Raw genomic sequence first — 25,102 nt, forward strand, 5'->3', positions numbered from 1 at the left:
TCAGGTTTATTTATACTGCAGGTGCACATGCAGCCCAAAGTGCTTCAAAAAGAAACAACAGTAAGAATAATACTGTAGATAAAAATATCACTTTCTAATTATAAGGAAATATAAAACTAAAACTTCAAGTTCCTGCAGGCCCAATTTTGTTTTGCCTACCGGGACCAAGTTAATAAATCATGCCCTGCTACATTTGTCAGAAGATTGTTTCAGCAGATAATGGCATGACAAATGTCTCTGAACTTTTTACCCAGCAAAAATACTATTGTATGTCTAGTTGAAATTAAAGCCTTTAATTTGCAAATACTGAAAACTATAAATACTAAATCTTTGTTTTGTTTTGTTTTGTTTTAACTGAAAATATTTGTAAATTCTGTGATCAAGTACACAAAAAATGGCAAAGGAGTAATTTAACTGCTTGAATCACCATGCAGCTTTGAATCCTAATGAACCACCAGTAAGCTGTAGGAAAATGTTTAACTATTATGTCAGTGAGAACAATACACGTTATTCATTTTCCTTACATTAACTGTGCTGTTGTTTTTTTTTTCACCTGAGAATTTCAAACAGTACAGAGCTGAAGGGGTTAAATCTAGGTACACTGCTGGAAACCAAGACTATTCCAGCCAAAACAGTAACAGCTGGGTATTAAACTTGTGTTTTTGTCTATATTAGAACTTCTGGAATCCTGATTTTTAGAAAATCAAGTGTTTGCAAGCTCGTTACATGTCTCTAAAAGGAGATAAGTTGTAAATGAGTTGCTGACACTCTTCTCGAAACAAAGGAAGAAATGAAAGTGCTGCCCCCACCTGGCAAGCTTATGCTCTACAAGGCCACGCATCAGCCCTTCTTAGCTCATTTTCAGTAGTAAGTCTAAAAAGAAATGCTACACAACTTATCAAGTTTTAATTAGACCTTTTATTTTTACTTTTAGTATTCATATTAAATCTCAACCTATTTTTAGAAAGAACAAATACAACCTAACAAAAAAATAATGTCTAAAACACGTCCAACTTACAAGAATGCATTATATAATTTTGCTGTATATGGCATTGAGATCGATCCGGAGTTTCTTAAAAGATGGTCTGTTTCTGGGATCATACTGCCAACAGCTGTTCATAATCCTGGAGATTTCAATGGGGCAGCCGTGCGGAGCAGGCATACGGTACCCTGAAGCACATCACAGAGAAGCATAACAGGGAGAGAGATGGTCAGATGGCAGTAAACGTGCTTTCTGATACACGTGAGACTCAGAAAATATATCAGTGTCAAAATCAATCACAATGACAGCAGGAATTCTCCTGAATGTCACGTGAACACAAACACTTTGACACGTTATCGCTAAGTGCTAGATAACAAGTCTTCACCTTTCTCCACCTCTTCACGTGTCTGTTGATTGGTCATGCTGGTGTAGGGGGTCATTCCCATGGAGAAGGTCTCCCACAGTAAGATGCCAAAGCTCCAGACGTCACTCTCTGTGGTATAACGACCTGAAAACAACAGCAGGGGGCAGTGTAAGCAAAGGCATAGGCGCAGCTCTTTGTGAGTATTTAACTGGCTGTTGGCAGTAGAAACCAGAGAAATGTGTCTGGTTGTGGTATTATGGCAGAGGCACTAATGATGCACCATAGTTCAGGGCTTCAGGAGCTGTCCATTTGACAGGGATCTGTCTGAGACCGCCTTCTGCAGAGTAGACTCCGTCATCTTCCTGACGGGACATCCCGAAGTCACTTATCTTCACCACGTTGCCTTCTGCGACCAGGCAGTTTCTAGCTGCAAGGTCCCTTAAAAAGCACAAGACAGGAAATGTAAGAGGGATGGAGGCTGGGGAAAAGTGGAAACAAATGAAACATAAAAAATCATGCTCTGTATGAAAAAACAGAACAGATGGCACTTAAAAGAGAGGTGTTCCTATCATATCTCTGTGTTGCGTGCGAGTGCCATTTGACATGCAGCGTTACAGGCTGAGCAGCTACCAGCAGCCTATCTGATCCGTCCCCGCTGGGCAAACCATACAAGTGCTGCTGTAATGAGCCGGATGTCACAACCTCTTCCTCTCCTCTAGTGCCCCTACAGCCAGCCACCGAGGCCACGTTCAATTTGTAGATATCCCCAAAATACTACAACAATTCTGAATGCAGTATATCGTTTACTTAAATATATATACATGCATACGTATTGCTGAATTAAAGGAAATGGTCGAGTTTTCAGAACGTGTTTGTAGATGGTCTCGTCTTTTAATGCAAGCTTTGTTTGCAGGCTACTCACAAAAACCCAACGTTTGATCTTTGTAAGCAACTCCTACACAGCTCTGTGGTCTTTGGAGGATGCGTAGTTACAATCAGGGCTGTGAGCTGGTTTTTCTCCTCAGTCATTAAAAATGTTCAGAGCGGTCTCATCACACCCAGTTCGATATTTTTGCATCAGGTCCTTACATCTAATATATAAATCTTATTACCAGTATAAAGGGGTTTAGGAGGCTCTCCTTTAAGGTCCTAAACAGGAGCCTTAGGCCATCAAGGACTATGGCATTTAAGAAATAATGTAAAGCAGATTTTTCCTGTCATGGATCATGTCTGTAGTTCTCCTCTGTCTTTATTAAGCCTTTCTGTTTTGGTACTTTTCAGCCACAGTATTTGTTTTTATTGTAAAGTGATTTTTTTTTTTTTTTGGAAACTTGTATTTGCTTAAATATCTTTCTGTGCACATCTCTCTAGAGATTACAGTGTGACACCTTATATGATGCTGAGCTGAAGCGTTACTTAAGGCAAGCATTTTATTGCTACTCAACATATGGGGAACTGCTACAGATAAGTGCAGTTAACAGTTAGGTGAAGTGAAAGCTTGGGAAGGTGAGTGATGCTTTGTAAAGTGTACAGTAAAAGCCTGGAAATCCACCTGCATGTACATGAGCGACGCACCACTTTAGTTGTTGCTGAAACTACACTGCACTGTATTCAAATGAACGTTTAATATGTAGTAATTATCAAACCGAATACAGAGGTAAACATTATGTATTCCGGCATGTTAACAATGAGGAAAGATTAAGCTGACTGCAACTGTGAAGGAAATGAATAGTGAGCATTGCAGAATCTTTATTGCTGAAGTCACAGATTTGCACGTGGCTGATGAAAAGATTAGATAAAAGCAGCGTGATCGTCTGACCAACCTGTGAATGCACTTTTTGCTCTCCAGGTACTCCATGCCAGATGCGACATTTTCAGTCATTTTGACCAGCATCTTCGGTATCAGACTGTGACCCTCAGTGCGCAAAAAGGAGAGAAAATCACCACCTTGAAGAGTGTAAAGACACACACACATACGGAGAGCGAGAACGATGATGGAGGAACAAAGTGGGTGGTGAAAATGGTTCAATAAATCTTTGAAGGCACCGAGTTGACAAGTTGAAAGACATAAAGACTGTGTCTAACAGGATCACATTTACCTTGAATGAGCTCCATGATAATGTAGATGGGCTGTTTCTGCGTGCACACCCCAATAAGCTTCACAATGTTAGGGTGATCGTATTGCTTCAGGATCCTAGACAACACACAAGACAGGTGTGTGCGTGTGTAACCCGCTGTTAGTTTACTTGTCTGATGTCTACTGTACAGTTACATTCAGTTCTGTGCACTATGCGCTAAATTTATAGAAAGTATTATGATGTTGTTGATCTACAGCTGTTTCATGACAGGGTGGTAGCCACCTCTGGCGAGAGGGGCTATGAGCTCACGTAGCCTGTAGCTTGTGTGAGCCTGCTGTGACCATTTTACTGGTGATAGCCTTCAAATCACTATCATTTATCCTCCTGCTACTGAGCAGACTTTCTTTTCCGGTCTTCAACACGGACCACTGAGAAGAGCGAGCAGCAGCTGCTACATTTTCTCCTGTTTGATTAAGTATTTCAATCAAATAACTCATAGATACTTTTCATATAGAGCTCTATGTGCATACATTTTTTTTTTTTAAGTCTGCTGGCCAGCTTCTACAATTTTATTTCGAGGACTATTTACAGACATTCTCTTACTTTGATGTTGAGAACATCATAGTTTGTTTTTTATGGACTGAGACCGGACGCAGTAACTGTAAGGACATTTGCACGTGTCCCAAGGTTAAGCAGAAATGAGTTGTAACACAACATAAGTGGAAGTGTTGTAACTAATGCAAGAATTTTTTTTCTTTCCGTTTCAATTCTGATCATCAGTTAAAGTGGACCGAAATTTAGATTTCCCCAAATGCGCTCAATGGGAAGTTTTGGTTATTGTTGGAGTGAGTGCAGTTTCCTTTAAATTCTAAATGCATGGCAGATGTGAGAAAGGTGATGATGGTGTTTTGATGCTGTTAAGAACATACACGCTTCAGTCCACTAAAAGGTATGAGATATTGGACACAGATGCTAAACTGCTGTAAAACTCAGAATAAATTGTCCTCAGTTGATATATTTCATGTTTTATTCTTTGATAAGCTGACATATTGGTTACACGTGCACTATGTTGAAGGACCAGTCGGAGTCTTTTTGGATACTGAAGACATTTTAGTGCTGTTGTGTGAGGGTCAAAAAGGTTGATAAATGTAAATCCACTTATCTATACACCAGCACTGATTTCTCTTCACAATAAACTAGCAATCATTTATTTTAGCCTGTAAACTTATGGGCAGAATATTATAACATTATCAACAAAAAGGAACATTTAAAGACTAATGTTCATCTAAACAAAATAAAAAAATATATATATACCAATTTTTTTTAAGCAGTGAAGAGTTTTGACAGTTGCATTTGTAAGCAGGTTTATATATGTTTGCACTGTTCTTTATTAAGCTGTGGTGGTCCTCACAGCTTAATAAAACAGAAAAATGGCAGAGCTGTGAAAATGTTTTCACAGGAAGCCCTGAACTTCTGTGAAAAACCAAGTACATCCCGTGATTCAGTAGCTTGTAGAAACCTTTAGCAGAAAGGTGGTTTCTACAAGCTTGACCTAATTGTTGTCTGGATGATGCCATCAGCCTCTCAGATCATTGTGGAGGAATGTTTGGCCATTCAGTTCTGCACCATTGCGTCAGTTCACTGAGGTTTGTGGGCATTTGTTCATGCACAGTTGTCTTAAGATCCCACCACAGCATCTCATTGTGGTTGAGGTCTGGACTTTAACTGGGTCACTGCAAAATATTGATTATTTTTCTTTTCAGCCATTCTGTTGTAAATTTGCTGCTGTGTTTGGGATCATTGACCTGTTTACACGACCCAATTTTGGGATGTGTTGGACAGATGGCCTCACACTTGAAAAGACTGCAAGTAGCCCAGGCCCTGTTGGTGTAAACCAAGCACAAATCATCAGCCCTCCACCACCGCCCCTGACAGTTGGTATGAGGTGTTGGTGCTGATATGCTGTGATTGGCTTTTTTCAAATGTGGCACTTTGCAGCCACTTTAGGTCTCAGAAGCGTTGTGGTTTGTTCAGATGCCACTTGAACATACATAATCAAATCTTGATTGAGTAATCCAGTAAGTTGATTTGATTATCAACCCGGCTGCTTACTTACAATTGTAATTCTGACCCCATGCAGCAGTAAGGCTGTACTTCTGCATAGGGATTTGTTCACAACACAGTAAATCTGTTTGCATGGTAAGATTTGGGCCTGCCTCTTCTCTGCAAAAATTAGCTCTGACTTAAATAAGGTGTTCAGGAAATTAAAACAGGTCACTGTGATGTGATTTACTGTAATGGAAACGTGTGTGTGTGTGCGCATGTGTACTGACCTGGCTTCCATCAGGAACTTACTCTTGTGCTCTGGGGCCAGGTTCTCTTTACAAGACTTCACAGCTACAGGAGAGTTATCGGTGCGTAAACGGCCGCTGTACACCTCTCCAAAGTTACCCTGTGCAGTGCCATCACGAACACGATCAGTACTAATCTAATTCTGTCTTCTTACTGAGCAAAGAGCATTTCTAACTCAACCTCAAACCATTTAAAATACGGAACTATTAATTTCCTTCATGAACTAAGCCACACGTACACTATTATTGAATTTAACTGGTCATTGTTTCAACCAATTTACCACACGGAGCTGAAATTGTCAGGGAAGTTAAATCTAGCAGATATGGTTAGTTCCTGTACCGGCAGCACAATTTCAGGATTTTGTCTCCACAACAAAATTTGAACCAAAGCAATCAGTCTAACGTGCATCACAATTTAAGTGCAGACTTTTAGATTTCATTTTCAAAGCTACAGAGCAACAACACTGTACCAGCTGCTAAGGAATTCGTCCCATTTTTATACAAACATGTGTACATCACATTTAAAACTTAATAAAATGTTCACATGAAGAAGTTAGCATCATCATCATCACCATCATCATCGGCGTTTTAGTCTAAAACTAAATATTTTACTTGATGAACTGCATACACTTAAACACGTAAATGACTTTGCTAAGCAAAATATTGGCCACAAATAAAACTCAGAATACATTTTACTTTACTTGCATAATTCTGTTAGTAAAAGTCAAGTGTACGCACCCGTCCAATGAGAGGTCCCAAGATAATATCATCATGTTCCAGGACCCACTTGTCCTAAAAGGGTTAAAAATGAAGCAAGAGAAACACACAGTGATTTTAATAGTTTTAAACTATTAAAGTGTTTAAGGGAAAAGCCACCAGAGGACAAGTTTATGAGTACATATGTGAAAAAACAGGAGTAAAATAGTGTTGGAGTCCTGTGCTACACAGCCTTAGAGCAACAGAACCCATAGTTTACACAGAAAAACATGTGGTGTGTCCTATTGTTGGCACATAACATGAGAGCATGTCTTGGACAAATTTCAAGTTGTACTAAAGATTAGAATATAACAGACTTGTTATATTCTAATCTAAAGACAAACATATGTGTGTGGTGTGTGTCTGTGTGTGTCACTTTACCTTTACTACAGCTTTCTTTAGCACAACTTCACACCTCTTGGTAATATGCTGTCGAGAGTTCAGCAAATGATGGATCAGGTGAGGGATGCTGGGAAAGCCTTCTCCATCCAGACGGTACATATTCTACTGGCACACATGGAGAAGCAGAGGTTTACAGAGGCGTACTGAAGACAAACTTAATGGCATTACCGAATTTAAAAAACAAAAGACTCATTATCCAAAAAAAAAAAATGTTTAAAAAGCTTAGTTTACAATAACAAGTTTTATTTTCTCACATTTACTTTTTAGGCCACATATTACAACAGTAACAGAAAGAATTGCTCTTTTTTTGCATATTGAAAAAGTGGAGAAAAAACAATAAGGAAGTGAATGATGCAAGAACGTGCAATGTATAAATAGTGTCTTCAAAAACACTTTAGATTCACTTACTTCTGTGTTCTGGATGAGAAAATGTTTACAGGAGCCTTCCCATTGCACAGAAAGCACGTAACCCTGCTTCTCTTGACTCTTCCTCACTAAGAAGTCGCCATCGTTCTTCAGCAGCTGCTGGACCTCCAGTCTGGGAATGGCACCGTGGTACCAGTCCTGCTGCCCCAGAGGACGATCCACTTCTTTCACCAGACTGAGGACTGGAGGCACCTGGAGGCAGGAAAAGAGAAAAGCAGGGTCTTTAAAAGCCATGAATAATGAAACAATAAGAATGGGAAGGGATAGATTTTGGGTGAATCTGCAGAGATTAAATGGAGGCACATCAAAGAAGAGTCTGCAAAACTTTAAAGTATAACCACACCGCTTTCGTGCCCCCGGGGTACCACAGGGCCGGTAGATAGAAGGAGAAGTAGTTCATACAAAAATAGCAAATAGTTCAGATTCACAGTACAGCACAATATGGGCATTAAAATATTACTCACCTGATATGATCTTTTGGAGCATGCACACAATTTTATATATATCCGTTTCCAGCTGATTTAACAATAAATCAATAAAAAGGGAGAAAGGGTGTTTTTTTTTTTCAGGCCATTCAGAGTTACTGTGCAGCTGTGTCACGGGTTCCCTGAGTGCTTCTGTCTGTCAGGAATGATTAAACGATTAAATGTACACTGGCTGCCTGAAAAGTGAGCTTGGTTTGAGGTCAAGAAGAATTTTGAAAGAAGAAACTTGGCGGTCAAAATCCCAAAGCGCGGTCATGAGCACGAGACCCCAAAGACAGATTGTGTGCCTGAACAAGCTCAACCACTCAGAGGATGTACTCTGGGATGCTGCCATTTCCTCCAGAACATGATAAATTGTTTTGTGGTTAAAAAAAAAAAAAAAAAAAAGGGGGGGGGGACTGTGTAGAAATAGAGAAGTTCAAGAGTGATGAGGGGGAAGAAAACTTCCACTCGAACATCCTTCCTTAGAAAGAAACTAGCATGTACCATAAAGGTTGCTACAATTGCAACTTCTCTATCGGTCACTGTAATTATTGTGCGTTAATTGCAATTTAATAACTAACTTACCTCAAATTTGGGTTTAAAGAGGTTGCTGAGATTGTTCAAGATCCCTTCCACGAGGACCCTGGGTGGAGTGTGGTCCTGAAAAAATAAGACAAAAACAAAAAAAGACCCAGAGCTTGTTACGCATGTCACAAAAAACCTATCAAGGTCTACTGTCGGCATTAGAATTGTCATGTCTCACTTTGCTCATGTGCTTTTCAGGTTAAGCGCTAACTGCAAGACAACATCAGGCTGCTCCGGCTCTATTAAATTATTTAGGATGATTGATCTGTGAGAGTGTAACAAAGGATTGGGTGCACAGCACAAGTTTGTAGCGTTTGGCCTGAAGATAGATAAACTGGAGTTTCTTTCCATGCTAGCAACTTTATGCAAAAGCCTGGAGGAAAATACTAGATTGACACTTTCTGAGTGTTAAGTACAATCCATGCCTAAAGGATAACTGTCTGTGACTTACAGAAAGACTAACTGCTTTTATGCTTTATAATTCACCATGTTGTTTTCAGAGTTTACATGCAACACACAGCTTATTTTGTACAGCTGGCCCAATGACAGGACCAGTAATTAGGAGCTAATCAAAGACAAAGGAGGGAAAGCTGCTGTCAGGGAGAACATACGTTGCTCGTGCTGGATGAAAGTGAAACAGTATCTGTGTCCAGATTCAGAGCAGAGGGAGGTTCTCTGGAGCCCAGCTTGTCCAGTTTCTCTTTCAGAAGAAGCCTCTGAACCTCCAGTTTGGCTCTCTGGCCCTGAGTCAGGGCGACCTGCTGCCGGCACTCTTCCATCGCATGTCTCTTGCTGAACTGGTAGACCCTGGACAAAGCAAAGTGCAGCATCACAACACAAGTGACAGAAATAAACAGAAGCGCACAGAAATCAATAAAACGCCTGCTTGCGCAGGTTTGCAGTTCTTCATATTGATTCATATGCTTAATATGCTGATAATGAGCCTGTAAGACTTATAAAACCCCAACAGTGAACAAACAAACAGAATTGTTTCACCTCATTATCTATCTGAGGATTTTTATCTTTTGAGGTATTTGTACAAACCCATCTCAAATAAAGCTGAAATACTGCGCAAAAATGTAATAAAAACAGGATGGAAATCTCATAAACCCATATTATATTCACAATGGAATATAAAAGACATAACAAATGTTTAAACTCAGAACATGTACCATTGTAAGAAAACATTATTATTTAGACAATGATGCCAGACATCTCAAAAAATGTGGGACAGGGCCATGTTTACCACTTTGCAGCATCCCCCCCTTCTTTAACAACAGCATGAAAATATGCAGCGTCTTCACTGAGACATCATCCAGATCATATGCTGCTCTAGAAACTGAAATGTTTCCTATGTTGTAATGTGACTAAAATACGGGTTTATGAGATTTGCAAATCATTGCATTCTGTTTTTATTTACATTTTATACAGCGTCTCAACTTTTTTCAGAATAAGTTTTGTACTTAATCAACCTCCGTATGCACTCGGTCTTCCCTGTTAAGTACCTCTAAGTGCAGCACACACTACAAACACCACAATCAGAATTACATTATTTCTCCTCTGAGGCACTGAGAGCTGAGTAATTGACAAGAAACTGTTCATCATCTATTTGTGTATGGGACGTTGATTAAGCATGTGTATGGCTAATTACCACAGAGGATGTTTATATGAGCGCAGGTGCAGCAGAGAATCTAATCATGCTTGGTTGACCCGGAGATCACATTGTTTTTGTTGTTTGTTTTTTCCCTGGTGACACCCAACAGGCCGTCATATCATCACACAGCCTTTAATGACAACATAAAATTCTATGTGCTTTGTTCCCTTTAATTGGCCATTAAATGAGAGAACGGGCTGGACATTGAAGCTCATCAGAAACAAGTTGCCCCAGGTTCGTCATCATCACAGAAACGTAGATTAGACCTAATCCCAGAAAAGAAAAAAGCATTTAGGATCTCCACTGACAAAAAGTTTATGGTCTATGGCTTAATTCAAGAACAAGCGAGCCCAGATGTTTGGGTTTTAAACTGTAGGAATTTTTACTAACCAGGTGTTTATAAACAAAATGATTAATACGCACATGAAGATGATTGATCAGCTGTGCTTACACTCATTAGAACCAAAGAAAGTTTCACTCAAGAAAACATTTGCAAAGACCTCAAAATGCTGGAGATCCGACCCTCTGAACTACTCAGGCTGACATCTGAGGTCAGGTTAGGTCACCTTAATTCAGTTTTTCACTGTTGATTTGCAAAATGTTTCTTCACCATGCAAAGCAAAGGTCAGCGTCACCTCACCTCACCACCTGCACCATATGTGCTCCCAGCTGCCTTTGATAACGCAGACTCTGTTGCATATAAACACATTGTTTCCACTTGTCCTTCAAGAGCCCGTTAATGACTCGATCACTCCCCCGGGTCTGTATAGCTCTAACACCTTTAGACACCCTCATCAACCAAGACAAATGAGAGGGTTTGGGCTCCATAACTCTCAACATATTGCTGTATTATAATTCATAAGGCACTTATGGCCCGCTGAGACCACACTGGTTATTAGCCGTTGCACAGCCAACAGCACACTGAACTCCCCCGATGGGAAGGACTGCCCACTGAGGCAAACTTTAGTAATTTGTCTTCACAGCTACCGCAGGACAGTGTATTTTTTCATTGTGAACCCCCCTCTCTAATCTCTGACAGCTCAGCATCAGCCTGGTGTGGTCTGCTCACCTCTGGCCCTTTTTGACACCTTCCTGCTCTTCCCCTAACTCCAGCTCCAGCTGCTCAACTGAAGTCTGCTGAGAGCCCAGAGACCGAGCCAGGTCCAGGAGCTCCTCCTCTATCGTAGTCAGTCTGTGAGAAGAAGACAGAAATCCCAGGTGAAGTGGAAGCACTTCATATATAAAACAGAAAGGGAAGGTTAACGGGAGGTTAAAGGAACACGAGTTAGCCGTGTGGAGGAAGCTGTTGCAAGATTAACAAACGAAATCTGAATGTGATTGCACTGTTGTTCTCACTTGTGCTGGATCGTCTCGAGGGTGAGGTCATTCAGTTCAATCTCCTTAGTGCTTAGCTGCTCGGTGTCCTCCAGAAGGCTGTTGTCAAAATCGGCACAGGCAGGAATCTCCCCCACAGACCTTCAAACATACAGTCCACAGTATCATTTCTCTGAAGGGTTAGCTTCCGTGATTGCCATGTTGCTGAGCGGAAACGGTCCTCCTCTGCGTACCTGTTCTGATGGATGAAGCTCTCATACTCTCTGTGAGGATCGATGGCTGTTAGAGCTGATGCCATCTCTCTGTGGATCCGCACCACTTCATGATGGAGGAGAGTGCAGATGTCAAAATACTCCTGCAGGATCTCCTTTCTGGAAGGATGAAAACAGAAGAAGACACAATGCGAAGCATAAATATATCACATTGCGTCTTTTAATTTGCCAAAGCGTAACACAATTTCCAGTTTGGCTGGATGCAAGTTGCCTCATATTAGTGATGTGAAAATGTCCTTTGAGAGATTTGTCTGCGGTTAAGTATCCCATCACGTCATTTTCTCTGTCATATTTATGTTGTTATTCCCTGTTTAGAATATAATAAAAGTGAGAGCAGTGCCTGTTTTTCAGCCTCTGCCGTTAGACAGAGACTGGATCTGTCAGCTCTGCCAAACATTTCCTGCCCAGAGCCCCCAAAGTCAGCCAATCCATTGTACTGGTTTGACTGCTTGTTTCTGTCTTTGACTTTTTATGATTTACCCTTTCAGACCCTTTAATTGTCTAAATTCCCAGAACTCTTCTCTCTGCTTTAAAACTCAGACGTTCATGTAGTGTTCAAAGCTGTCAAGCCTTTGTAGGTAATGTTTGCACAGAAAAGGCTTTTGTTCATAATGAAAACACAGGCAGTACTCTGCAAAACTCTTGAATCCCCTCTCATTTTTTTACATTTTGCTGGGAAAAAAAGGAAATATGTGTTTTGTTCTCTGTCAAGATGATCCCACGCTGCTTCAGTAATGATTCGGTCCGGGCTCTGGGGAGGCCGGTCCATGACTCATGGAGTTCCAGCGTGTGTTCTTCCATTCAGGCATGCTTTTACTGCAGTGTGAGATCAAATGAGGCCACTGCCAATCAGATGCTTTCCTGATGGTGATGCATAGTGGATGAAAATCTGACAGTGCCTTTCAGCATTAATAATTTCATCAATTTTGACAAGATCTTCAACACCACTGGCTGAAAAGTGGAGTTTTTTTTTCCTATTTCTGTTCATTTACAGGAAATCGTTTTTAAGGCCTGACACGCCAGTCGACACCACAATGTATAAACTGGACAGGCAACCAACGCCGTCAGTTTCCATGCACGAATGCTATACCAAGGGGTTAAATGCACAGGAGTACCCATTAAATTTACAACTTACAGACTACTGATGAGTCATTTCTATACATTTACTAATCTAAAAACTGGGCCACCTTTGCAAGCCACAAAAAAGGAGAGCTACTTTAAACCACACTTATACACACACAGGCTACACACAGAAAAATGTACTATAATAATAAAACTGCAAAAAATATCTGTCTTGGTTTGCAGACACAAAGCGGCAGGGGGGCATTTTCTCCAGGTCCAGAAGTGGATCAATGACCTCAGCACATACTAGGACAGCTGGCGGTAGGCGCAGGACACACGGTGTCCACAGATTTAACTATGAAATTGAAATTAATTGCCTAAATTCCCAGAATTTAACATTGTCTGTGATGTATAGACACAGCACTGGTTCATTCCTTGAGTTAGGTTTTGTAATGCTTGAAAAAGTCGCTGTTAAGCAGCCTAACAAACAAACAAAAATGGTCTGGCACAAAAACTAGACTGAAGTGAAAAAGCAGCCAATTTCTGAAGAAAAACATTGAATGACCTTTAGAAAGTCTGGAGAACTACTGCTCAAGACCGATTTAAAACGTCTGGCTCCTCTGAAGCAAAATAGAAAGACGTGAGAGGTGACTCAAAACATTTGCACAGTACTGTAGTTACACATATGGTAATTAGAACATTTGTTCTGCTGCTGTAGATTGTGAGATATGCTTGTTGATGGCAGCAGTGGAGTGTTATCAAGATTTGAAATTAATTGGCAAACATTTGTGTCGTGCCACGATCAGATGTGTATCTGAGTGACGACGAGCAGAAATAAAACACCGAGATGATTCGCAGGGACGCACCAGTAAATATGAGCACTGTACAGAAATGCTTCTTGTCATTCTTAATGTGTCTGTTTTTCTTCCAAACATCCACGCAGCGAGTGTGATCTTACAGTATGAGCACCATCTCCTGCTGCAGAGTCTGCAGGGCGCTGAGCAGGGCCGGCTGGATCTGACTGTAATGGTGCTGATGGTAAACTTGAGCAGCTTGCACGGAGAGGACATACTCATTATGGACCTCGTAGAGTTTCAGTGAAGCCTTTATGTAACGCTCTTTGGCCTTATCTCGGTCTTTTTCTGCAGACACGCACAGGCACACAAGCACAGTACAGAAAATGATCACAGAATATAGGTCATGACAGAAATACACATATCAGACTAAACACAGGAAAACAGAAAACAAACCAAAAAACCAGACCGTGACATCAACATGAAACCGATTCTATTCAGAAACATAAGTGATACCAGAAATCCCCACCTTTGCTGGTCTCCTGGTACTTCCTCTTTGCCTGAGTTGCATCTTTCACTGCGTGCCTGTAGCTGCTCTTTAGCCTCTCCAGTTCTGTCTGTGTCACCTGAAGCAATCCATAAAAAAACAGCATTTTACATTTTGAACACAGTGATAAAAAGCTAATAACGTAGGCTTTGTGTTGGCATTTAAAAAACAGGCCATGAAAAGTTAAAACCGCCTTATATATAGTTCGCCCTAAACTATTTGACCTGAAAGATGAAAAACCCAATTTACTCAATAAAAAACAGCAAAACTGAAAGGTCATGGCTCATTTTTGACCTTTTTGGACAGTGTGGACCAAAAATATTTTTGCAGAAAAAAATGACATTTTTTAATAAGACAGTAGACAGCAGCAATAAAACAACCATTCAGTTGCACTGATGATACCGACTCTATTCTACAATTTCCCAAACGCAGCTCTTCCAAATCTGATGCAACAGGAAAGAAGCCAACAAATCCTGAACCAAGAAGGAGGGACTGCAGGGAGGAAGAATTTACAATAAGCACACAGGCTTACAGACAACCCGTTTAAGGACTTTAAAATGCCAGTAACTAGCTTCCTTGTTTTAGTTCTCCGTTGGCTGAGTTCTACATCAATTATGATTTATTTATAACATCTTGTTTTTTTTTCTATGACTCATCTAATTAGAGGGCATCAAGCTTGCTCCTCTAACCTGTCGACCAGTAGGCAGGAGTAGCGTAGCAGAGAGAAATAGCCCCGCTTTATCGTCAGCCTTATAGCGATGATAGCATCTAAAACACACCAAAGCAGGAAATGAATTTTTCACCTGTCAGGACCTGTAACTGCCAACAACGCTGTGTGTCGTCACTGTAGTTATGGAAAGAACTTGTACATTACACAGATTTAACTGTAGCAGGTCTAAAAAACAGATTTTACTGAATGATTCATGGTTGGAGGTGTTATAGAGAGAGATGAAACTACAATCAACTGTTTTTCAGAGGAAAACCAGCTGAAACAAGTTTTTAAAGTTTTCTGTTGCTTTACTTGAAACTAAGCACTCGCCTACATTTACCGATGTGCCTCGGTACTGTAACAGACACAAAAACAAGAATTTTTAAGCGGTTTAAAAAACAAAAATAAAAAATCTTTTACAAACACATAACTTAAGGGCCGTGGGTGTGATGGGTGTCAAGTCGAGTTTCTTTAAGGTTGAAAAGCTGTCAGTACTATTTAGCACAGGAAGTGGACTGCTGTTGTGTTAGGTTTTACTAGTAACATAAAACATGAGAAAAGCATAAGGAAATGATCTGACCTTTGTTGTGTGGCTGGCGACAAAAAAAAATAAAAACCAACACAAACCAACATCACAGATACAATCAAATTCACTGTCGCCGTTGTTTCAGTCGTGATATAAAATAATCTCTCGCTAATGTAACTGCACGGTGATGTAAACGGTTCAAAGGCTGACCGGGCTTTTTCTGCACAGCAAAGGAGGAAAATTAAACTAAACAAACTACCAGACAGGCGTTCAAACTGCACTAAAATGAACACATCATTTGCCTGATGTAATTGGGTAATAAAACCCAGTGTGAGGCAGCTACCAGTATGAGATGGCATCAAAATGCATTTACAGACACTCTTTCCAGTCTATTGAATCTCATATCATTTGACTGCTGTCTATTTATAAGCTGCCATCACAGCACTCATCTGCAAGTCAAGTTGACATATGAGGAAAAACGAGACAAACATTTCCAACTAGCAACGCCTGGTTTTGCATGAGTGCGTGAAATGTGGGATATGTAAACATTCTAGCGCTCTGACTGCTTTTTTGTTCTCGTAAAAAGTAATTTAGTGTGTTTGCTTTCAATTTAGATATGAGCACAGTGACAAAAAGAAGCAGGCAGCAATTATCTCAGCAAATTCCTGAAGACCCTGCCGTACGTGGTGCTGTTTCAAACGGCCGTGAGCGGCTGCAAAACAAATTTGTACCAGCTGAAGATATATCTTTGCATTTTTTTTAAAAAGCACGTACACACAAAGTGATATTTAATTTTAGAGACCAAAAAGCTGTAGAACAGGTGTAGTCACTTACCTGCACCAAGATCATTTTCCACTGATAATAAACATTCATATAGTTCCGCCTTTATTATTTTTTTATTCAACTCGTGGGGATAAAAGTGTGCAAAACTGTAAACCAAAGAGACATTTAGAGAGCAACAGCTGTGAAAATTAACACAGAAATAAACCACCTTGCTTTTTTGCCCATAATTAGAGGTGTGACTGTACAAAAGTAGTTTAATCTGCCTCATGACAGGACTGAAAGTTTGTATAATGGTAAAGTAGCTAGATATTTTAGCTTGTGGTATGTGTGTGTGTAGTTTATTGCTTAAGCTGCGGGGAAATCCCAAAAGAAGTCCCAACAAGTCATTGTTCGGGTTCAAGTCTTCGAAAGCTGAATATAGGCCAGTGTGAATGATGTCTTTTGAAGTAATGGAAGTGTGTGTGTGTGTACGTGTTAATCACACACCTTGTTGAGCTCCTGCCTCAGCAGGTTCCACTGCTCTGCGTACGTTTTGCGGAGCTGCTGTTTGTCTCTGATGAGCAGCGTGAGTTTGCTGATTGGACCGTCCAGCAGATCTTCAGAGCGCTTTTTCATCAGCTGACTGAGAGACTCGGTCTGTGAGACCAGCACTCCCCAGGACTGACAGACAGACGCAGAAGTCAGCGGGACACATCGTGGGGACATAAAGAGAAAACCGATAAATGGAACTCACTAAACAATCCGTGACTACCTGACATGTTGGTAACCAGCTTTTGGAGCCAGACTTGCTCGTTTGTTCCTTAGTTGGAACTGATTTAAAAAAATGCATGAAGTCATGCTGGACACAGATACAGCTCACTGGGTATTTCATACTACAGAGACTTGGGTTTGAATCCATCATGAGGCCGTTTACTTCCCCTGGTCTTTCTCCTAGCTCTCCTGTCTTCTCCACACTGTTCTACCAAAATAAAGGCTACTAAATATATTCAGTACAAATAAGCAATGGTTATTGGTGGGTAAAGCCACCAAATTATTATTTAAAAAAACTTTGAGATGCAGAAATAAAACTAGTTTCAAGCGCATCAGCAGCACATTGAATTTCAGGCTTGTAGGTTCTTTAAATGTTTTCACAATGTGTGCAGATGAGCCAATCAAAGACGTGCTTACTTGATTTGATTTGAGAACACATTTAATTTGACAAAGTGTAGGTCAGCTTTCAATATTTCAAAGAAACTAAGCAAACCAAGCTTTTGTAGATTTAGTTGAGACATTGCTAAGCCATTCAGATATACTTTGTACTTATTTTAAACACTAATGGCAGTCACTGGAGTTACTTTTAGAGTATGTCATGTGAGGTTATTTGAGGCATTCTAGATCTACACAAAACAGTTTTAGATTCTTGTGCTAACTTCTGTATTTTATTTCCTCAGCTTATGTTACTGTTTTTCTTTTACTTTGCTCATTGAACACTTGATGATGCATAAGTGTAGCAAACCCTTTTTTGGGGGGAAAAACCTAAATGTGCATCAAATTAGAAGATTAATTTTAAATGCACTAAATGAATGAGTCTATTGCACAGTGGCATTCTCCCACCAGGTGATGAGGTAAATCTAAAGCTTCAGGCGCAGTGCGATATGCAAGGCCTTACCTTGTTGAGCTGACTGATGTAGTCCAGTCCCGTGTTAGCCTGAGGTCGGTCCAGCTTCTCAGCCAGGCCAGTCATGTGGTGCAGCTGCACTGAAAATTCCCGTTCGCTCTTCGCTCGCTGCCCCATCCACTTCTTCATGACTTCCATCAAGAGAAGCTCTGAGTCCAGCAGCCGCAACACTGCTGCATGTGCCTGTGGACACCTCAGGTCCTCTCCAAAACCCATCTCTGGATAATTACGTTTTCCTCCTGGCAATGAATTGTTGTTAGCAGTAAATCCTACAGCACATTTGCATTCTCGTGAGAGACGCAGGAGCGGAGCAGCAATCCGTAGCAGCTGCTAATGACCAAGTGTATTCATTTCAATGTGACCATCGAGGAGTTTCACTTCCCTGTGAGCAACAGAGGTTTGTGTGAAGCAGCACTTCCTCATGTGTCTTTGAATGCGATTACTGTCATTTTGCTTTCAATTTCTGAGGACCGTAAGAGGTGCAATGATCATTAAGCTTCAATTATTTCTAAATAATATCATCACTAAAGCACTTATATAATTATGTGTTTTTAAAAAATCTAATTAAATGCAAAAACCAAACAGTCGCGTAGAGGCTGAATGCAGCCTGAGAGAGACCACTGAGCTCGCACTGAGCTGTGTCTTATCTGCATGTTAAACTGGGACCACTGCTTATCTGTGACTCAGTGCAGCAGAGCAACACCACTGCATATTGCTCAGTATGGTTTACAGATAATTCTGTACATCTATTGCACTTCAGAAGTGCTTTTCACTTCTCTGCTTGAATTATTAATTACTATTCTAATAACATTACAGAACAGAATGATTCCACTAATTACTACTTTAAAATAACTTCTTAACTACTAAAGTAGTAGTAGTAGTAGTAGTAGTATCCCCATGTTTTTAGTTTTCAAATACACATAAAATCGAAGTGCAATAGAAGATGAGTCTCTGTTCCAGGTCAGACAGACATGGCATTTTATGTCTTGTGTTAAGAGCACCACGTTTTTTACCCTAGAGGGCCTTACTGGCTTAAAATAAGCAAAGGCCCACTACTGAAAAAGTGAATTGAAAGACTTTTTTACAGGTCATAATGAAATTGTTACTAAGATAATCAGTACCAGTAGGTCTAGTACTATGAAAGGCACTCATTATTTCTTTATATTATGCTTCCAAAGAGTCCGATTTTCCTATAGTTTGGTCTTAAACATAATTTCTCCAGCCTTTCTAAAGGTCTTTTAAAGTTTTTCTTTGGACATCGGTTGCTCTTTCACTCATTTTCAGTACAGTCCTGTTATTTTTTGTTAATGTGTTTTGTTAGGCTGCTTTATACCGACCTACTCATCGTGCAGGTATTTAAAAAGAAGCCTGACTCAAGTGGTGAATCGATGTTGTGTTTAAAGATAAGAGACAACTTAGCAAAGAACCAATTTTAAATATAACTCTTTCGCGCATAGTAGTCACTACAGTGGACAGCTATTCAAAGGCTGTATTCTTGTATTTGTGTCAGTGTTGATGGTATATTTGCACATAAACCACTACATTTGACACTGATGTGTCACTCCATACACATAAGTTGTCTGCTTAAATGGACATGTTAAAAACTTGTTGAGAAGTACATGTTTATAAAAATGAAGTTCAAAAATCTTTTTTTCATGCCTAAAGATAAATAAAAATACTTAAGAAAAACTCCAGATTGCAGTTGTCATAATTCATGCATGAAAGGGTTAAGCAATTTATAACTAGCACCTTGACAAGAAACATCACTCGGTTCCCATTTAGCTGAATTTACAACAAATAGTAAAGATGAACGGGGTTCCCCACAAGTTCTTTAAGAACTGCCTGCAGGTGCTCAGGGCACTGTCGAAGTGGATGAAAACAGCTTGGAGGAAACAACCGGTCCCACCAGAAGGATAATAAATTGTCGGCGTGTTCATTCCCAAAAACAGAGCCTTCAGACCATCAGTCAGTTCAGAAGCATTGCCTTGCTGAACGTAAAGAGGAAGGTTTTTTTCTCCATCCTGAAAAGGAGGCTGACTTCATCATGGTGAATGGATATGTTGATACAAGCTGCCAGAATGTGGGAATCCCAGGCTTTCCTATGTCCACTAAGCACTCCTCTCTGATTTGGAACCAGATCCAGCCGAGAGAGAAGAGCGACTTGCATCTGGTATAGTTAGATCTCACCACCAATGCGTGTGGCTCAGTATCGCGCAGACCCTTAGACTTTGCACTGGGGTTCTTACATATCCTGTGTTGTGTGCAACATATAATCACCAAATACTTCAGTAACCTGCACATGTGCTCAACTCTGGAGGGCTTCATGACTGGATGCCAAGAACTAGAATGTGGAACAGTTATGAGATGCGCCATCTTCCCCATCCTATTCGTAGTAGCCTTTGAGGTAATTCTCAGGGGCCAGGCAGATAGAGGCATCAAGTTACCATCAGGTGGAGGGTTCCACCACTATGGAGCTATATGGATGATGTGGCAAGCATCATTCAGACAGCACTATGCATGACTTCTGCATGAGCTTCTTCTTTGGGCGAGCATGACAGTCAAGGCAGGAAAGTCAAGAAGCCTATCAAGAAGGAAAGGCATACTGCATGCAGGGAACATCTTTGTTGCAGGAGAGGAGCCCATTCCCCGCCTGGATGAAAAACCACTGCAAAACCTAGGAAGGCACTACCCCATGGAAAATAGAAGATGTGGTGCTAGCAGCACACCCTATACGAACAGGTCATGTGGACAATAAAGGTCTGCAAAATTTCCTTTTCAGGAGTCAGCAGGATGCATGGCCTGGCAAACAGCTACATCAGTAAGTGGCTAGGTGCACGCACACACACAACACAGTAAAAGCAGACCTCAATAGAAAAAACAAAAACACACTGGAATACTTTCATGGACTGGCCTCCCCAGAACATGAACATTATTGAAACAGTGTGGGATCATCTTGATAGAGAACAGAACAAAAGGCAGCCAATATCCAAAGAAGAGCTTTGAATGTGTTTCAAGAGGCCTTGAAGGCCACTTATGTTTTAATAAAACACTACACTTCTAGTGTTAAGATGATCAAGCAAATCAAAGATCTGGGCCACAAAACTTTACCTCCTCCACTAAAACCAAAAAAAGAGCTGAGAAAGAAAGACTTTTTAGAACAAAAAAACAACAGAGAAAGATACGCCAACAAAATGCACACAGGAGGGTAAGAACAGAGGGGCTCAGAATAAATACAAAAAATAAATAAAAATCTGATTCGAAGCATGTGGAATGAGGCACCGATAACCTGGGGAAAGAGAAAGGTCCCAGGACATTCAATGATCCAATGAAAGTGAAAACACAGAGCACAAGGAGGGAGAGGGAAAAGATAAACACACAGTTTGGATAGTCCTGTGCCAGAGGGACAACAACTATCAGGGTAAGAGAGATGCAGTGTTTTCCAATAATCTCCAGGCTTAACAGATTCCCGAAGAGTGAGACTGACCCACAGGCACAATAACGATATCAGGTAGAGAGCCTCAGGAAAAAACAAAAACAAAAAAGCTGCTAACAGAACATTATAGCAAAAAAACCCCAAAAAACCCTGTGTTTTGGGGCAGAAAGCTTAGGATGGATTATAAGCTTCACACATTTTTTTTTTTTTTTAATTATCATAAGCTCCTGACATGGATCTGAACATGTGACAAGTTGCAAAACCAGAAATATAAAAACACTCGAACCTCAGCGAAACGTAGACATGAATGATCTGCACCAACCAAACTGCTGCCCAGCTCCAACAAGCTACTGCTTGACGTTAATACTTTCTGAAATACATCTCGGACTTTCACAATACTTTCAATGGATTTTTGGCTTATTGTGTTGCTTGTGTGTGAGCAGCTGACCGAAGCATTGTGGCTTCATACTTCCCCACAAGCAGCTAACGGCATGATGCAGGAAAGTACAGGGTTACTGGTGAAGTAATGCACTGCCGCAAAGACTCTGAGAAAAGTTTATAGTGGTGGTGTCTTGTAACCATTATTGTTTTTTAGAAGAATAGTTTTAAACAACACCAGACTGTAAACACAGAGGGTGCCTGTTGCATATAATGCAAACACTCCTCTTGTTTTTTAACACCACAGTATGAAGCCAGTCTCACGTCATTACTTTCATTTATGACTTGGTTGGTGTCTGGTGCAACCACTGTGCTGTAAATTCATTGAGGTAATTATTCTGGCCATACATCATCAGATACACTCATTATACAGGCTGCAGGGAAGACAAAGGGACACAAACATACACACACAAAAAATGCAACTCTGCTCAGAGTTGGTTGTACAGACCACAGAGGAAATGTCAGCTTTTATGTTTAGTTACAGAGTCAACAAAGAGCTGCAGACCACGCTCTTAGTTAAAGACTACTCTTCATGTTTGATGTCCTAATGTCACCTCGTGCTGCCACTTCTGCAGCAGACTTTATATCATGTTGTAATGCTGTACCTGTGAGTTACTTTAAATGAAAGCTGTTGAAGGGATGGAAAGTACATTGACTCAGATTCTGAACGTTGCAACTCTGACAAAAGAAAAACGCAGAAGTGCAACAAAAGAGTTTTGACACTTAAACTGCAAAACCGTTTAGCACGATCCTGATACCTACTTTGAATGTTTTTGGGGGGGTTTAAACCGTGGCGTTTTATAGCGTCAAATCTTTACGTGCATTGTTTTTACATCAGCAGTTTATTTCTCAGTGAGAGCAGGTTACTGTTTCTTCTCTGTGTTGTGGTGTGGCTGAGAGAGAGTTAACAGTTTTGTCCTGTCTGGACATAATTTGCTTACCATACAAAGAACGCTGAACAATGAAAACGACTACAGACTAGCTCCAAAACTGAAAACCTACAGTAAGCAGAGCCAAATATGGGCATACTCTGGGCCCACAGCTGCCCAAACTATGCCCTTACCTTAGGTGTAAATGGTTCATATATAGCGCTTTTCTACTCAGCGCTCAAAGCACTTTATGCAACTCATTCACACTTTTTTTTCTATTCTCTTCCTATATAACATGCACACACACATTCATACTTCTACAGATGCATCAGAGAGCAACTTGGGGTTAGTATCCTGCACAAGGACATTTGGCATACAAACTGGAGGGATCTAACCATTAAAATTCCAATTAGCTGATGGCCTGCTCCACCACCTGAGTTAAGGCAACCCGAAAGATGTGGGGGTGCCCCACATATGCCCAATGGTACATTATCGCCACCAACTGGTATGGAGTGTGAACCAGAAAGCTACTTTAAGCAGCTCACTCATTCACGACATGTCATCACAATTCGGCTTTATTATTATTTTTCCACCATGCCCTTCCTCACACAAACAGCCCTCGAGGAATGTATTTGTCCACTTGAGTGTAACCAGGGTGTATACATGAAGTCAAAGATGTAAACCATTAAGCTCTTTAGCCACTTGCCCTCAAATGTAAAACACAAAAAAACAACTAGAATCCCATCAAACTAACCTAACTTAGAAAATGTAATCTGGCCTGGTAGCTTTTGCTTCAATTCCTTTTCTAGTAGATCAATAACATCCAGTTTAACTTCCATACTCATTACTTAGTGAAGGTTTGAATCAGTTGCCCTTCTCTCAGCCACATATTTCTGACAGTGCAAGAAAACATGTACAGTACTGCAATTTTATCTTCGCCCCGTCAGTCACATTTCCCAGTACCGTGTTTCCTTACCATTATAAATAGTCTGTGTATTCCACCAATGAAATTTTCAGATGTAGCTTCCAGCTAGTCCAAGTAAGATCCCTCAGGCTCTGACACAATAACATGGTGATGGCCATAGTGGCCTACAACCAACATGAATATTACTATATCACAACCTCACACAATAGAATGGCGTGAAATAGATTAAATAACCATTAAGCGACAGTTATCTGGATCAAAAATGCCTTGTTGATACCAGCGGTCAAGAAGAATTAAAGGATGACCACTCATTAGAACCGAGGTATGCAGAAGAGCATCTCTGAATCTGAATGCAAAACACGTTGAACCTTGAAGCAGAACATTGTACTGGGTGCTCCAGATGTCAGCTAAGAACAGGAAACTGAGGCTACAATTCATGCAGATTCACCAAAAGTGGACAGAAGAAGACTGATCTGATAAAGTCTCAATGTTGGTTGCAACATTCATATAGTAATCTGAGAACTGCTTAACTGTGAGATTTCTCATGATGCCGCACTTGGTTAAACACATTTTATTGAAAATGTTGACTCTTTGCTAACTTACATATGACAAATAAAGCTGAAGCTGAAATTGGCAGGGTCAGAATTTGACAAACAGCATGAAAGCACTGATCCATCCCTCTTCATATCAGTGGTTCAGGCTGCTGATGGTGTGGGGAATCATTTCTTGGTACAGTTTGAATCTTTTGTTACCACCTGAGCATCATTTAAACACCACAGCCTACCTGAGGATTGTTGGCAGTCATCCCTTTATGCCCACAGTGCACACATCCTCTGATGGATCCTTCCAGCAGGATAGCGCGCTGTGTTACAAACTTCAAACCATCTCAGACTGCTGTTTTTAAACATAACACCGAGATCACGGTACCCAAAAGGCCTACACAGTAAATTCAACTGAGCATCCTTGGGATGTGGAGAAAGAGGAGATTCTCATAATGGATGTGCAAACTGACATATCTGCAGCAGCTGACTGATGCCTTCATGTCATTATGGAAACAAGTCTCTGAGGCATGTTTCCAGCACCCTGTTGAATCTATGCTGTGAATAAAAACCGCTCCGAGGACAAGCGCACAATACGGCACTAGCAGGGTGTACCTAATACAGTGTCCGATTAGGTTTGTTTATCACGTTTGCCATCCAAATTTAGCACGTTAGCTTAGTAAAACTACAAATTAGCACAAAATTGTTATTTTCCAGTACTGCACTCACTGATGATACAATGCTAATGATCGGCTCCATTACAAACCATCGGGTTGTCTCATCACGCCGAGAACCTCCTCTGTGATCTTGCAGCTCTGCCAGCTTCCGGTGCAGGAGGAGATGACCTTTACGAGGTAATCAAAGCTTCAAATCAGCAATTTTTAGATTTATAAATAAGTGGGCGGAGTCACTGAACTTTGTCGTCACACCTGGCATTTAGATCTTGTTACAAGCTCAGTAGGAATAGTCTTACATATTATTATTATCAATCTAATAAACCCATGATGCTAAAATAGCATAAACGTTTCTGCAGGATGCTTTTACCCCCGACATTTAACCACATGTAATGCTCATACTTCAGTACTTGCATTTAAAAATACTTTAATGTAGGATATTTTCTTTAAACTATTTTATGTACAGTTAAACTG

General features: G+C 40.5%; 1 protein-coding gene across 2 annotated transcripts; it reads right to left on the bottom strand.

Annotated features, from left to right (window-relative positions):
• Nucleotides 1-895: 895 nt before the first annotated feature.
• Nucleotides 896-24,928, bottom strand: fes (FES proto-oncogene, tyrosine kinase). 2 transcript variants are annotated; one of them, XM_084932616.1, is made up of 19 exons: nucleotides 24,721-24,928; nucleotides 17,742-17,989; nucleotides 16,580-16,753; nucleotides 14,058-14,154; nucleotides 13,693-13,876; nucleotides 11,634-11,771; nucleotides 11,422-11,541; nucleotides 11,135-11,257; nucleotides 9,023-9,218; nucleotides 8,412-8,486; nucleotides 7,342-7,551; nucleotides 6,913-7,035; nucleotides 6,514-6,567; nucleotides 5,758-5,876; nucleotides 3,446-3,540; nucleotides 3,170-3,293; nucleotides 1,627-1,784; nucleotides 1,368-1,490; nucleotides 896-1,170 (listed from the first exon to the last, which is right to left on the bottom strand). In XM_084932616.1, the coding sequence occupies exons 1-19, from the start codon at nucleotides 24,734-24,736 to the stop codon at nucleotides 1,028-1,030; spliced, it is 2,520 nt and encodes an 839-aa protein (XP_084788742.1). In that variant the 5' UTR covers nucleotides 24,737-24,928; the 3' UTR covers nucleotides 896-1,027. The 2 variants fall into 2 exon arrangements, with proteins under 2 accessions (XP_084788742.1, XP_084788750.1); XM_084932624.1 differs by having other exon boundaries at nucleotides 24,200-24,924.
• Between the last annotated feature and the right edge of the window lie 174 nt (nucleotides 24,929-25,102).

This window comes from Perissodus microlepis, chromosome 1 (genome assembly GCF_051167445.1).
Source record: "Perissodus microlepis isolate ML-2025 ecotype Zambia chromosome 1, ASM5116744v1, whole genome shotgun sequence".
NCBI lineage: Eukaryota > Metazoa > Chordata > Actinopteri > Cichliformes > Cichlidae > Perissodus > Perissodus microlepis.

Bases quoted from the DNA above. Each gene is read 5' to 3' on its own strand.
- fes (XM_084932616.1), bottom strand. The intron at 14,155-16,579 runs GTGTGTGATTAA...GGATTGCTTCAG, and splicing joins TGAGGCAGGAGCTCAACAAG to GTGACACAGACAGAACTGGA. The intron at 1,491-1,626 runs GTGCATCATTAG...TGTTGTTTTCAG, and splicing joins TCCTGAAGCCCTGAACTATG to GTCGTTATACCACAGAGAGT.